This window comes from Haliaeetus albicilla, chromosome 25 (assembly GCF_947461875.1).
Source record: "Haliaeetus albicilla chromosome 25, bHalAlb1.1, whole genome shotgun sequence".
In the NCBI taxonomy this organism is placed as follows: Eukaryota; Metazoa; Chordata; class Aves; order Accipitriformes; family Accipitridae; genus Haliaeetus; species Haliaeetus albicilla.
In genome coordinates, this window is record NC_091507.1 from 3,237,538 (window position 1) to 3,253,480 (window position 15,943).

At 41.7% G+C, this 15,943-nt stretch overlaps 1 protein-coding gene across 4 annotated transcripts in view; it reads left to right on the plus strand.

Annotated features, from left to right (window-relative positions):
• The window catches only part of ARHGAP6 (Rho GTPase activating protein 6), a 339,711-nt gene that overhangs the window by 10,056 nt on the left and 313,712 nt on the right, over nucleotides 1–15,943 (plus strand). The window contains exons 1-2 of one of the 4 annotated variants that reach the window (XM_069770405.1): nucleotides 2,945–3,582; nucleotides 6,396–6,452. The exons of 1 other annotated variant lie outside the window; for it this stretch is intronic. In XM_069770405.1, the coding sequence (XP_069626506.1) occupies nucleotides 6,417–6,452 (36 nt within the window). In that variant the 5' untranslated portion in view covers nucleotides 2,945–3,582; nucleotides 6,396–6,416. Of the gene's footprint in view, nucleotides 1–2,943; nucleotides 3,583–6,395; nucleotides 6,453–15,943 lie in introns of those variants that run through there. 2 more of the 4 variants (XM_069770410.1, XM_069770408.1) reach the window with 2 other exon arrangements.

Below are 15,943 nucleotides of genomic sequence, written 5' to 3' on the forward strand. Positions count from 1 at the left end.
CCTTTCTGAATTGTATTCCCCTAAGAGTTTAAGCACAATAGAGTCTTTGGGCAAACTGTCCAAGAGATCTCACCATCGTCTGTTTTTAGAAGACATGCAATTGTTTCTTTGTACAGTGCTGTCAAGCTCAGGGACAAGCTGACACTTAAATGAAATGGGAGAATTTGAAGCTTAAGAACGTGGATTAACACATCTGCTCTAACTTCTCAAATTTTGTTGTTTTGATCATACATATCTCATATTTATCCTTCTTAAATCATAAAGAAATCCCTCATCTCTTTTCCCTGCCCTCAATTTTAAAAGGATTCTGGGCAATATTTCGATCTCTATCTCATTACCACAATTTCTTTTGTAAGTGGATGTGTATATAGGAAGGCTAAATCCTTGTAACATCCTGGTTGGAAGTCAGCAATGTTTAGCTGTTAATTTAACGTGGATGACAGTGCAGACTGTTATTTGAAAGGGGTGGTGGGGAAAGAGAGGCTGGAACAGATTACATTTTCATGCTCCAAAATAAGACCCTATCTACTCTATCCTAAATTAGAACAATATGGCTGAGTTTTCTTGTGGCTATTTCATAACATTCCTGCTGACAAAATATGGTGTGCCTTTTGCTCATTGCTTCACTACTGTTTCTCAAGCATGTGTTCGTGTCTCTGCATCTAGTGACAGCCCTTGTAGCAGCCTGCCACAGGGACATGTCTCGTAGGTCTTTAGAAGGGGACAGCGTACTCGCAAATGATACACAAAGTGGGCTGCGCCAGAGAGTGGGTACCAAACCATAGCCAGCTGGGAGAATTAGGCGGCCAAATTACTTAAATAAACGCAATTAGAAGTTTTACTTTTTTCTGGGATAACGTGCCTTAAATTCCATATTCACTAAAGGAATGTGATTTAATTGGCAGTCAACCTGTATGGAGGGCTTTAAGCAACTTTTTAATAGAATAATTAGTTAGATTTACATTGATAAATTTGCATATTTTAAAAATCTCTAGCACGCTGACCAAAATGCTTCTGATCCTTTTCTTTGCTTGAGGTCTGAGCGCATACCATTTCCACGCTCTGTCGAGGCTCAGACGGAACCTTTCTGTTTCATAAACCTCAACAGGGGCAGGATGAATGTGACAGCTGAGCATACTTTTCTTTCTTGGACTGAACTATGTAACAGAGCCTCCTGCCTGTTTTTTAGCCCAAATGCGGCTAAATTACACCACCTCACATGGATCAGAGGAAAACCTGTTAGATAAGTTAGTGAGTGGTGGAAAGTGCATAATATGGAGAACGGGGTGGCTGTGTAATGGGTTGTATGGGCAAAAAAGGTAACCGGCAGGCCAAGGGAGGTGTCTTCGCCCTTACGAGTCCACATCTGGGCTCCTTTGTATAAGGGAGCTGTTGACATACTGGAGTGAGTGGAGTGGAGGGCCATCAAGACGGTTAGAGGATGAGAGGGCTTAATGCACAAGGAAAGGCTGAGATTTGTTTCAGCCTGGAGAAGAATAAGGGGGGTTGTAATTCGACTTTTACTACCTACATGGGGACTAAGGAGAAGATGGAGCTGGGTGTTGTCAGAGTTGCACAATGACAGTCACAAGTTGCAGCAAGAGGAATTTTGAGTAGATCTAAAGAAAAAACCATTCACAGCAGGAGTGGTTAAGTGTTGAAATGGGTTGCCCAGAGAGGCTCTGGAATCTCTGTCCTTGGAAATTTTCAACCCTTGACAGGGCAAGGCTCCAAGGAACCCAATCAAGTTTTGAAGCTGGCCCTGGTTTGAGCAGGAGATTGGACCAGATGACCTCCAAGGTCCCTTCTGACCTAATTTTTTCTGTGATTCTGTGACTTTTGAGTATCATTTCTTTCCACAGTAGAATGAAAACTCTGCTGTCTTCCCTTGTGCTGCAACATACCTTTGACGGAACAGAAGTTGCTGGGTTACTGCAGAAAGTATGATGCTCTCCAGCATCAACATTGGAAGCAGGCTTATAAGAAAAGTGATTTCTTTCATTGCACCGTTCTACAAAGTTGTTGCTGTGGTACCACTCTGTGAGGCATAGCCTGCCATTACACTGCAGCTACACTGCTGGTGTCTCACAAATGCAAAGAAAGCCAGGGTGGTTTTTTTAAATGTCGGTAAAATTAAAAAAAACAAACAAAACAAACAGCCAAATTCAAGTGTTTCGCAGACACAGCTTGAGAGTGCTCTAGCAGAACTTCAGCAGGGATTTGGCAGGAAAGTTTCAGTAACTACTTGCCAGGTAGGCCTCCTGCCAGCTTGTTTAACCAAGCCTGCCTGCATATTCCAGCATTAGGGAGCCCAGGGTTTGCAAGGTATCTACCTTCAGGCCAGTGTGCTGTTGGGACAGACCTGCTCTGAAGTTGAGCTCCATCTGCTTTTGTGGGTTATTTAACTTTAGGTTTAAAAATATTGAACATTTGACAAAACATCGTTATCTTTTCCTGACCCGTTTCATGGTGGTTCAGTGTGCTCATGACAGCCCATATGATGTGCTGCCTAAAACACTTCCATTCCACGCCTGTAGTAAAAGGATGGCACAGAAGCATTCCTCAGTTCAGCTTTTCTAACTTCCATATTTTGTCATCTTCCTGAGTGTATTATAAAAGTAAAAATAATCTGGGAGAGAAACGGAAGAAGAAGGAAAAAAACTGAAGAAGTATGCAAGAAGGAAAGGAAATCTCCTGCTGAGCTTTGGGCTGGGAATTGCATCAGATACACAGAGAAATAGGTGTGGCAGTAGGACAGTTCAGGCTTTGCCTATATTGTCTTACACAGCAACAGTTTAACCTGATCTTGACCTTACAACTTAGGAGCTTAAGGGTACAGTTATGTAACTGGGATCAGTCAAAGCTAAACTAAACTGGAATAGGCAGATGGGGCCACAGGGCCTGGAAAAAGCTGGTACCAAATTGGCTTCCTGAACTAAATGCTTCCACGCTGCTATTTAAAAGGAGCACAGGTCATAATTTGCTGCCACTTACAAGGCAGTAGTGGGCTTTTTTGAGCTTCTGGAATACATTGGTCAACATCTGATCTCCTGTGTCTCTTCTCCTTGCTCTTGAGAAATGGTTTTGGCAAGTCTGCATTTACTGGCAGAGGTTTTGTCAAGCAGGTGCAGCCTCCAGCATCGAATATGAAATTGGGCTGACAGAAAGATCTTGCCCACAGTAAAACAAGGCCTTGATGGCTCGGAATCATAACCTTTTGCAGTCTCAATAAGCGCTCTTCTCCTTGAATGGAGAAGAAAATAAAAAGAGAAAAATGGTGACTGTGGATTACAGCTGCGTGGTTCAAACAAAAGGAGGTAAGGAAGGGGAGAAGACCGAAACAGCGTAAGAAGTGAGTAGCTAAGTAAAACGTCATTAGGGCTGGAAAATAGGATTGCCTCTGAAGTGCCACCACCGCTGGGAAGAGGAGAGCTGTGACTCCAGCTTGGGCCTCCCTGCCCCATCTCACTCGTGGTGTGACGTCCTGGTTTCCTCCTGGAAAAGCTGCGCCCAAGGTGCTGTCCTGGGGCTGCTCCGTGGAAGAGAAGCTCCCACCTCCAGAGCAGTTTGGTGAGATGAAAGGTGGGTGTTGGACCCAGCAGTGCATGGTCCTTACTGGCTGCCGTGGCGCGTTGCGCTCCCTGAATAGTTCTCGCCATCGTCTCGAGCGATGAGATTTTCTGAAGCCCCTGACTCGCTTTTGAAGATGAACCTCAAGTTCCTAGATTGTTTAGATAGTTTTTGAAATCTTGTTCTAGATCTTTTATATCCTTACTTTTTGTTATAATAATTAGAGCCTCCTTCCTTTCTTCTTCCTTCCCAGAGGAGGAGGTCTGTAATGTTGAGGTCTTCCACACAACTCAATACTATTTTTTAGCAGTGAAAGGGGTCTTCTGTCTTGTCCATATGCCTTCTTGAGCTGTTTCTCTTTTTAGTAGCATTTTCAACTTGTCTCTCTAAATATTGTTTGCATTTTGTTTGTGCTTGTTTTGTGGCAATTACTGTGTGCTTTAGCACAACTTGCTCTATTACATTTGTCTTCTACTACCATTTGTTGTTTTCAGCTTGTGACAGGCTATCTGCTTGTTTTTTTGTAACATGTCTTTAGGCTGTATCAGTGTGTTATTAAATTTCAAATGTATGCACTTTATTTCTTCAATCCAGTAGCATCCAGCTTATACACTCAGATTGTAAATGGAAATTCTGATTGCTGTAGAGTGCGGGATCTGGCATAAGTGCTAGAATTAAAAAGAGAAGATCTGCTGTTCTTCGGTAACTTCTTCCGTCCTTGTGATAGCTGGCCTGGAGGGGACACTGGGGGAGCTATGCCGCAGTGCTGTATTTGTCAATCAGAGCTTCCTCTCTGGGAGTCTTTTGAAAACAAAGCTCCCTGGTGTTTAGATACTGGGTTCGAGGGCTTGGTTGTTTGGGAATCTCTCTGACAAACTGGCTGGAAGCTGGATATTGTCTTGCTTTCATTGGAGGAAATCCTTCCTGTATCCCAAAGGCTGCTGAAGGCTGCAGTCCCAGCCGAGCCAGGGAGGTGCCACTGCAGGAGGAGTGGGTAGAGATAATGGGGCATGACCTGTATTGCCTGTGCTCCACAAACGCCAGCTTTTACACCGTGCCTTCCGAATCCTGATGGCAGGGGTAGGGAACAGAGAGAGCGCTCATCGCTTGACAGGTTGAAGAGCTGTTGCGCCCTGGAAATAAGAGACGTTGGGAGCAGCGATGAGCAAATCTTTATGGCAGTTGTGGTGGCTACACAGTTTGTTATGGTCTCAGGTGGCAGGACACCTTTCCTAAGTGCTTTGAGCTCTTGGAAACCCTTCTTCTGGACCAAGTCCAGCTACTTGGACTTACCATTCAACATGAGATTTAGCCATAGACCTTTTTTGGAGCTGAAGATAGCAGGCTTAAGATGTCACTTGAATTACAGTTGAAAAGAAGGATTCCTGCAGTGAATTATTTATTCCTGGCCTCCTTACAGTTTTTTGAAATATGCTCCTTTGGTTGAGATAAAGGCATTTGATAACCATATTGCTGTGCTAGAGGGTGACTGGCCGCTTTAATTAAAATAGGACCAAAGCATTTGTAGGAAAGCAGGAGGTCTTCTTCTGCTGGATCTAATTCAGACAGATGGAGTGGAAGCCAAGAAGCAAGGAGAAATATGGTTGGCAACATCTGGGGTAAATCAAAGCAGAGCTAGAAGGGAGCAATTAGTTGGGATGTTCCCAAGGAGAGTGTGGAAGATGTCTGTAGAAGGTAGATAGCAGGGGGAACTACAGAGGGGCTTGCTTGCTGACCCCTCTTGAAAGAAAATCCAAGGCTAGAGGAGGCTGAAAGCAGAAAAGGAAAGGGGAGTTTGCTTGGCATGTTCCTTGGAGCCAGTGATAAAGTGCCTGGGGAGCAAGGGAAGGGGTCTCTTTCCAGGCTTGAGGACTGGGAATGATGGTGCAGCAGAAGCAGCTGCTGAGCTGTCGAGGGCACAGAACAAGCAGCATGCGGGGAGCGTAATGAGACCTCCCATCAAGTCCAAAGGTTATTTTTTTTGTTATTTTGGTTATTTTATAACCGAGCCTTTGCAAGCAGAGAGACTGAGGAGCCCTGCTGGGAAGGGCATGAAAGATTTGGGAAGGACTGGGATAGCTGAAGAGAGATCTGGTGACCGCTGAACATAGAGGGAGATGGAACCGGGGTAGCTGTTGTGTTGTGCGCTCAAAGTGCCATATATATTTTGGGATAAGTGGTTGAGTTGCTGGGGTTTGTCTTATTAGCGAAGATTATTTTGTGCAGTGGTGAAGTGTTCTAATTTGCTTTGCAAGCCTTAATGAAGCCTGGAATTGAACCCCTGAGGAGAGAAATAGTGAATTGCATCTCTATGTTATCACACCTTCTGTGAGGGGTAGTTGCCCAGGAGAGCCAGACTGCAAGTAGTTGATGGGAGGAAAGGGAAGAGTTTAGTAGCACAATAAGGGAAAAGGAAACTAGAGGTGCTTTTGGTATTATGAACTGCAGGGGAATTATTTAATTTTTGTGACAAAATGTTTCGCCTGTAAAATATGTATATTTAATACATATATTGTTTCTTTCTTCCTAAACTTGCAAATAATGTTTGCTATGTTATTTTTTTGCATGGAAGATATTCTTTGTGGCTGGGTCTTTCTCTTCCATGAAGCATTGCCACGTGGAAAAATGTTAGTTTAACCATTTCACAACAATCTAAGTACATCTGGAGTCCAAGTTACTAAAAAGCTGTATGTTACTCGTACATTGAAATTTTGTATAATGCCAAAGAAAAGAAAAATCATGTAAAATGTACCATTTCTTAGTAATGTACATCTCTCTGTTGTAAGGCAAGGTTTTATTGTCCATCTCTTTCTTTGTTCTGTCAGGAAACGTCTCCCAGCTATGAGATGTGGTTTCCTGGAGATGAGACACTGCAAAGCAGGGTGAGTGAAGTTCGTAGCGGGTAGAGCTGAGGCTCCTCAGACATGTGTTTGAAAGCCCAGTGTGGTGAGTCAATGGGATATTGCTTGGCATTCCAGCACAGCAACTCCACGGTTGCGTAGACCACCACACCAGGGACCACCGTGCTCGATTGAGATGACATTAGGTGTCCCTGCAAAATTCCTCCAGCTGCCTTTTACTGAGGAGCTTCCAGAACAAGGAGGCATGTGAGCAGTTGTGAGATCAAATAGTTGGAGGTCACTTGCCTCCGGAGAGAACTGGAGGGCTTCTGCCTTTACTTCAGAGTGAGGAATTGGTGATTTATGCTCAACTGGCGCAACATCAATGTGTAGAAAAGGATGTAACATACTGAATTTGGAAGAAATGAAGATTTTTTTTTTTCCCATGCTTTTTATTAGGATAACTCTGGAAATACTCTGTTTCTGGTTTGCTTTTGTTCTTCCCAGCTTTTTAGGAGATACTTGTACTAAAAGAGTTGAGGCAGTGCTCAAGACCATTGAGGAAGAAATTCATTTACCCAGCTTGGAAAAGGATCAGCTGCAGATTTTACTGCAGGGACTAAGAAAGCTTTTGCCCTTTCCTTCTTCCTCCCCTGGTGCTATGGATTTGGGCTACATCCACTCTGGAAGAACATATGTTTTATTTACAGTATGCACAGTTTAGATGCTTCTTAGAGTTATCTTTTGACTTCCTTTGGAAGAGTGAGACAGAAGCAGTGGGCAGGCGATCGCTGGGTCCTTAGGAGCTGCCTGGGGGTGGCTCACTGAAGCACCGGGAAGGGACAAGGCTCAAAAAATCAGATCTCCAGATGAGCCTGTGGATTTGATGGCTAATCCACGCAGGAGCATGGGAAGCATCTGCTGTGAGGTCTAGGTCTCTGTGCCACATGGCCCTGCTGAGTAGGGCAGTGGGGTTGGGTGGGATTTGGCAAGTGCTGCTGGGTGTTTCCCTGATGGGGGGAAGAGGATGCAGCATTAGTTATTTCTGGAAACTACACAGCCTAGAGAAATTATATTTAGCTGTTAGATAACTGGTTTAAACGGGGATTATGCCCAAATTAGGGACGAGACAGTAAAGCTGAGTGATAAGAGTATCTGTTGTTTCTTCCCTGACTGTGGGAGGTTGAGGGACAGAAATGGGCATCTGACAGCATGATAATCTGCACAGAATCCAGAGGATTCGTGTGGGCATCCCTGCACCATGGGTCGCCTTGCATTGCAGAGGTGACTTTTACATTAACATAGTGTCTTGGTAACCTATTTGTGGGTTAGGATATCACTGTACAAGGTGTTGTATAAACACAAAAGACATTTTTTTTTCTTCCAGAAATTTTACGGAAGAGACAACAGATAGACACAGTTGCACCAGGAATTGTACAGAGACTGTTATGTGATATTTAGTGGCCTCAGCAAACAAACGTTTTGCCCTTGCTAAGTTTTAGAGAGTCTTAAGTCATGGTAATAATAGGTTAGTAGTACAGATATTTAGGGGTAATTTGCTCAAGAATGAGGGGAGAAAGCGTGAAGCTCCCAGTACACAAAACTAGGTAACAGAGACCTGACACAGTGGAATGAATGTAGGCAGTAGCTGAGGATGATGGAGAGGATGGGACTAGTTAGGGGGGGGATATGTTTAATGTTTGATTTAATAACAGGCTGAGATGCAATGGAGGGCTACATAGAAAAAAGCAACATCATCAAAGCCAAATAGTCTTTGCAGAGCATTCTGGATGAATATAATTAGAGCAGCACGGCGTTGGAAAGGCGAGGAAAGAGAATGCCAGAGCCATTGAGAAGATAGAAGTCGGTTTAGGATTTCTAGGTGGGTTTTGTACTGAAAAGGCTGTGTATTGACAATTTGTGTATAAATATAACTTCTGGCTCCTGGCTGAAGGTGGGTGATAGGAAGAATACTGCATATACTGACCTTTGTTGTTTTCCTGCCTCCCTTTCCACAGGTATCAGATTTTCCCTGTGTCCTGGAGAGTATGTCTAGATGCACAGTGCAGTGTGGTGTAAAGATCTCTGGTCTATGCTGGGAAGCCAACGTGGTGCAGGGCTGCTGCGCTGGGTCTGCTGAGGTCCCAAAGTAGTGCAGCCATGATTCCGCAGTGACTAAGCTAAGAAATCTAATAAAACCTAATAATCTCTTGAGGAGAGGGTGCCAGGTACTGGGAAACTGCAGTAATAATAAATGAAAAGTAAATGAATTTAAGTATCAGTCTACTTTTATCTCTACAGTATCTAAGTTAGTTTCATTAGCACATGCTATACCTTACTGGAGTATTGGATCATGCTTGTACTGTGAAAGGAGTTTGACATCCTTTACGTGTGACATTACCTGGAGATGAAGCATAAACCCAAGTTCAGCTGTTGCCCCTGTAGTGATTGATACCTGATCACCCCACTTGCCTCCTGTCCCAACTGGAACCTGGCTGGCTCTCTGACAGCCCCTTGCCTGGGGCATTTTTATTCCCCTTCCCAAGAGGTGTCTTACGATCTTCTTTCTTGATCCCCATGAGCGGTGTTGTGACGGGGGGACGGTGCACCTTATCAGTCAGTTGCTGGACAGCTGTGGTGGCTGTGGAGGTACTACCCCTGTGGTGGGTTACTGTAGCCTGGTGGCTGGACAAGAGGCAGAGGCATCATCGTCAGAAAGGGAGGAGGTTATGTCTATGGTTTTAAGTACACAAATTTAAACTCTAGGCAGAAACACCTTTTTTTTTTTTTTTTTTTTTTTTTGGTAACAGCAGCAAAAAGAAGGTTTTGATGAACGATACCAATAGGCTAAGTAATTCCTTTTGTTTGAAAGTTATTCAGTTTATTCCAAGGACGTTTTGCAATGTTTTCTTTGCACATTAAATGTCTTAATGGAGAGCTGGCATCTTGCTGTGAATTATTAACACTTACCTAACACGTGTTTACATATGTTTGCCTTGAAACTTAGCTCTGTAATTCTATCTGAAAACACTGAGTTTTTGAGGCTGTGCTTTAATAAAGGTGCAGATGAGGTAGGAGAAAGTGGCTGCCAGTTGTTCATACATAGCAGTTGTGCTGAGCCTCCTCCAGTGTTGCTAACTCTGAATTTCTGAGTTTCTTACCTGTTTGTTATGCCCACTCAACTACTTCTCAACTGTTACTCTGTCAGCAGCAGTAATTGTAAGCCTCTTCTCTAAATAGTTTCTTTATTATTTCTCTCTGAGAAGGGCAAACCAACCTTCAACCATACGCAGTACTCTGGAGCGCTTCGTTGCCTGGAGCCCCATTCCTGCCCGTACCCAGCCCTGGACCACAGCAGCCGGTGGGGCACACGCCAGGGCACAGCTTTTGTCTTCTTCAGCACCTCAGCCCCCTGACAAGGAGAGGGGCACCCCGAAGCGTGACACTATGTTTCTTTTGGATGGGTGTCTTCATGTTGTCCACTCCATACCTTTTTGGAGACAGACTGTCAAGTTTCCACCTTGTATAATGGTTAATAACGTCTCACAAGGAAGTTGCTGGGTATTATAGCCAAGGCTGTGTGGTACAGTTCCTGGTCCTGATCCTGGTGCCCTCCAGAACTATATCATCGTCCCCAAACCAGGGATGACTTCTGTGAGAACTTGCTTTGATGGGAGGGAAACTTCAGTAAAAATTGGTTTTGCAGTGGCCACTTTTTAGTACTGGGGAAAAAAAGAGACAAAAGCACAATAAACCACCAGAAGCTGAAGACCCATTCTCTATTTATGAGGCCAAATATCTTACTTGGAAATTCAATTTGAGGAATGTGACTTGAATTATTGGTGACCTTGTCACTTGAGAAGATGAATTGTTAGCTTTTGTCCTGGAAGACGGGTATTTCTGTGCCTTGATTAGATCTTTGTATGAGAAGTTGAGAGTAGAACAGGCAACTTCTAATCTGGGGTTCAATAATTCAGCCTTGTTAGGGCACCAGTGGCTTTCACAGAAGTCCTTGCCCTAGTAGTTAGCCATTAGCAAGTGGAATCTAATGATTTACCTTTATCTGAACAAACATCTTGTAAAAGGACAGCACAAAGGATCCAGTGGCAGATGCAGTGAAGCCTCCCCTGACCACTCTAAATTTGTTGTGTTGGAGGCAAACACACCGAAATCTTCCCTGTGCAGCAGTTGCAGGTCTGCATGCCCGGGCTTTGCCACCAAAGGGTTTCTCTGCAGTATTGGTGGCACTGGCGAGACAGCCAAACGCGCCTGGCCGTCCTTGGGTACGTGCCCCCCTGCCCTGCGGGATATCCCCTGAAGGGCCCGCGTCCACTGCGTGTGCCATCTCACCTACGGGACCTGGCTTGAAGGTCCCTTCATCGGAGGTGGGTGTGAGTAAGGTACCCGGTATGCTGCTCCTCCATCTTTTTCCCCAGCTGAGTTGTAAAGGTGTACGTCGCGTGGTGTTAAAATCAGGAGGAGGTGACTGGGCTTTGCTTCAAAAATAGCTTATTTGACTGAAAGAGTAGAAGTGATGGAGTTGTGGACATCCAGGAAAATGGTAGGTTTGAAATTAGGGAAACGGGAATATGCTTTAAGCATTAAGACATGTAAAAGCACTTTTCACTCCCCTTCTCTTAATTACATGCAATGTCATAAATAGAACAAGAAAAACGATACTGTTCAGTGAGTGTTTAATGTGTAAGATTTTACATCTTTTCTTTTTCAATCTTTTCATCTTAAATGGCAGTTATCAAGGTGAATCTTGAAATACATATTGTAGTTAATTCTATCTTAATTGATGACTCTCTTTAAACTACTTGAAAAAATAAGAATTTGAATTTTAAAGGCGTACAGTTGGCTCTGCTTAAAGGCATGTATATCGGCTTTTGGTTGATTTCTGATCCTGGGCTCCAAGTCTGCTCATAGACGTAGCAGGAGAGCACTGCTCACAGGCAGAATTAATTAATATTTATGGTGCCTTTATCTTGCTAGAATGTGCTAGACTTCAAAGTGCCATGCTTTGATTGTTTTGTAAAAATGCAAGGCGCTAGTCTGTAGGAGAAGTATTTCTAGCCAGAAAATCAGAGATTTTTGTAGCAAGTTCTGCTCTTTTAATTTTTTTTTTAAACTGGAGAGTTTTGTATGACTGATGAACATGAAGCTTTATCAAGCAGCATGCTGATTTTAATTGGCATGGTTTCTTTATCAGTGGTGGTCTTATTTAAAACATGCCTTAACATCTTATGGAATTAATTAAATATTACTTTGCAAATGGTATGGTGTTTCAACAGATGTGTAAACACCATGCTCCTCCTAACAGGAAAAGGTCACAAATAAGTCAGCTTTAAAATTAGGGTTGGTCATGTAATGCTTGTGAAGGAAGTACGGTCTTTTATACTGAAAAAATAGAGGGTATCCTGGTTCCTATTTTGGGACTGAAGCAATATCATTTTTTGTTAGGGAATCACAACACATGGTCCATTTTTAATACATGTGTTTATTTTAATGAAATGAAAACTAATATTCAATCAAAAAAGCTATAGTGCGATGCTGTCAGTCAGGACTCTGTTGTGGTCTCCGCTCGACGGTATTTATTTCTGTCTGTGATTGGGGTTTGTTTTTTCAGTTAATTTGCCTTCCCGTAGTAGGGAGGACTGTATTCATTAGATTTTACCATGCCTAATCTAACATGAACACCTGCTGGGAAGCTGTAATACAACATCAACTGCGGTGGTGAGATAAGGACCTGATTTGTTTTTACTTGACACTGTTTCATATTTACTGTATTTCTTTAAAAAACATTTTGGAAATTTTGGTTTGGTGTGCATATTTGTTCAAGCTGTCCCATCAATCACCGCTATGTTTTACTTCCGTAGGCAATGCCGTGTCTGACTCCAGTATGTCCCTGCGCGAGTCTCTTGATAATCTTTTGTGTAAGACATGATCTGCCTCCTTCCAGACTTCCTACATCCACAGGCTTATTTAATTTTGAGACTTTTTTTGTTTCACTGTTCTTCTTTGTTCTGTAGATGACTCCGTACTTCATGGCTTAGAAAGATCTTCATAGAGAGACTCATTCATATTGCGGGAGGAGTAAGCAACAATCATTTAGAAAGTGTGTTGCTCCTATGACTTAATCCAATATACTGAATGGGAAAGAAACAACGAATGTGTATGATTATTGTCATATCTGCTATGCTGTTTGCAACCAGTGAATTAACACATGAATACATTTATAAGATGGTATTTGTGGCAAAATATTTTTAATCATTTTTGTATGGGGTATGACATTTCTTTGCTTAGATGCCTTACCACATCTTGGAAGGAGACAGTTGACACGTCGTTCGTGTTAGAAGTAGCATTCAATAGGATATGAATTATTTTGTCCTTATATATATGAGCAGTATTATATTCTGTCCTCCTCTGCTCCCAGGAGGATAAAAACCAGATAAAATTGATATTAAGTGTGTATATTCCATGCATATCCAGAATGACAGAATGAGTCAGTGAACTGAGGATCTATAGGGCAACACAAATTAATGAGCATATTTTATCTATAAGTGCTGGGCATTTATATTGGTGCTTTATAATCTGATTTATGTGGATGTATGTTTTTAAATATCCCTTGAACTGAAGGACATCACTCATTTTGATGTTTCCCTATAAATACAATTTCATCTATATATGCTGAGATCAGAAACAAATATGCAGCTGAAAAGATAAGATTTAAAAGAACTACACCCATATAACATTGCAAATATATTTCTCACACATGCATATGTTTCTGTATAGTTTTGCGCATGAATAATTTATGTACATTCAAATAAAGGACAAAATGTTTCCCACATTTGGCTTTGGCAGGCCGAATAGTATGTGTGAAAACTGGACAAAAATAAAGATTCATTATTGGCCTCACATCTGAGGAAGCTCTAGAGCATAATATTTTCCTCCAAAGTCCTCTTTAAGCTTGTGTTTAGTAAATTTAGTAAAGCACCATATAACTGGTTTTATTATGTGACTTTCACAGGTGCTTTTCATTCTTGCATGTGATTGTGTATCCACTGCTTGTTCCAGCAACAACATTAATATGTTTAGAGTTATAGAAAAAAATGTGCAGAGCATCATGCTAGAGAAATTTGGGGTGACCGTGTAATTAGTGGCTGCTTCCCGCTTGAGTTTAGAGTCAAAGTTATCATCAAAAGTTTCCAGGTTTGAATGCATACATTTGCAAGTTTTGTGTCCTTGTTAGGTGGCCTTTCATACAGGATTGTGCTTATCAACTGCCAAAATGCTAAGGCTGAAAGAGAAGGATGCTTTTTTTTTTATTTAAGCCAGTCCATCCAGGTCAGAATTCTGGGAATGCTCAAAAAATAACAATTACTTCGTTACATTTCTATCTATGTGTGGAAATGTGGAGTTGTTGCAGTTGCTTTTTTTTGGTGTTTTGTTTGGCTTTGTTAATGGTGAGCTGCAAATGAAATGATTAAAATTCCACCCACTTCAGCACAATCTGTATAAACATGGGCCTTCAGAAGGCCAAGGCTCTTTTAGTTTTAATCTGAAAAATTTTCAGTGTCTTTGTATCTTGTTTCCACTCTGTGTCAGATTATTGAGGTCTGCTCCATTAAGGTAATTCAAAATGCTTCATGCTTCCCTGGCTAATGATAGCAGTAGGTGAGGTGCCCTCTCCTATTCCCCATCCTCAGTTTCCCCGAGGTCCCCCACTGGCTTTCAGAGCTTGCTTGAATTGGGGCTCGGCTATTTTTGTGAAAATGCATTCACCCATAACTCCTTAAAATGTGTTTCATTTCTTTAGGATAATTAACTCCGGGTTGCAGACAGCCTTCAGGAGTAAGGAACAGACTGCCAGAGAAAATGCAGTTAATTTGAAGTGATTTGGGGACTCTCAGCAAAAAACTTTCGCAAAACTTTCTTGTCCATTGTGAGTAGGTAAACATGCAAACTGCCTCATCACATTGCTTCAATAAATGTAGCTGCAGACATGTGCTGTGGGTAGTCAGACAAGCAAAATTCCCTTTAACCAAGGAAAAGAGAAGAAAAGAGGTCACTGGGAATATCGCCAAACCTGTAAAATTTATCTGGAAAATACAAAGGTGTGAATCACACCTGTAATGTCATTAAGAGTAAATTACAGTAAACTAGAAAAAAAAAAAAAAGTATTCAGTTGTCTTTCATCCTCACATGCTTTTGGCATTCTCGAAGTTTGTTATTTAACCTTTGGGGGAAATTTTCCAGGTGCTAAGGATGTCATATGCTGTCTGTAGCTGAGTTACAACCCCTTGTCTGCTTCTTGTCTGGGTCTTCAGTTATATTTTTATTAGTAGTCCTTTAAATCATGTTTGAGTTTGCAGTTCAGACTGGTTAGCTGAAGTGACTTTAATCACTGATTTTAAATGTGTACTTAATTAGTAAGACAGGGATTTGATTTAAAACTTTTTGGATTGTATTTCATAGTTATTTTTCTTGCAAGATTGATTTGTATTGATTGAGAGCTGTTTCATGTGCTGAGTGTCAATGGGAATATAATCTTTTCCTTAATTTGGTACTACTTTTGCTACTCAGACTTACAAACTGCATACATACTCTTTGATATAGATGGTGCATAATGTATGTAGCATGTGGTCATATTTTACTCATCGTGATGTCTTCTTGGAATTCAGTTCATGAGGCAGAAAATCAGTATTACAAAATTGTTTAAATAACACTGAGTTACATATATGAGAAGCACTGAGAAGTGTGTAAAACCATGTTTTGCTGTTGAAACTAAGGGAATTATTAATCAGTCAAACAACACTATATGTACATTAAAATTATCATTTTAATTTGGATGAGGAGTGTGCATTTTGAAGCAACTCTGTTGATCATCGGCACTTATTGAGCTTAGGTTCACATCCTGGAGCAGCGTTGGAGCATGTGGACGGAATTGCTTTTCCATGAAATCAGACTGCAAAATGCACTAGTGCGTGATCAGCCTACATCATGTACACTGGACATTTGAAAAGCAAGTTGTGCTTTGCCTCTGTAGCTGGAGGAATTATTAACTTGTTAGAAATCCTGGATGGTATCTGTAGGTAGGACTATGTAAATGTCAGAATGGACTGTTCTTGGTTTCCATTTTTTTCAGATTTTAGAGCTATATCAGCCTCTTCTGCCAAGTTTTTATAGGTTTGGAGGGGGAAAAAAATCCTTTCTTCCAATCAGTTCTTCAGCTTTTAAATGAACTAGTTCTTGAACTGGGCTGAACTGCAGAAAATGCTCTTTATTAGCAGCAAAATAGTTTCTGATTGAGCAAACCACTTTGCTGATTTATCACTTCCATGCATCCTACAGGTCCTTAAGCAGTTTGTTCTCCAGTTGAGTGGTTTAACTTCCTTGTAAACTTCATCAGCAGATGTGTGCTGTTTGAATTTAATATCAATTCCTTTAATACAATGAGAAAACTTAAGATTATAATAAATAAGATTTTCACATTCTAAAAGTTTGTTGTTTATTCTTTTGGGGAAATTTTC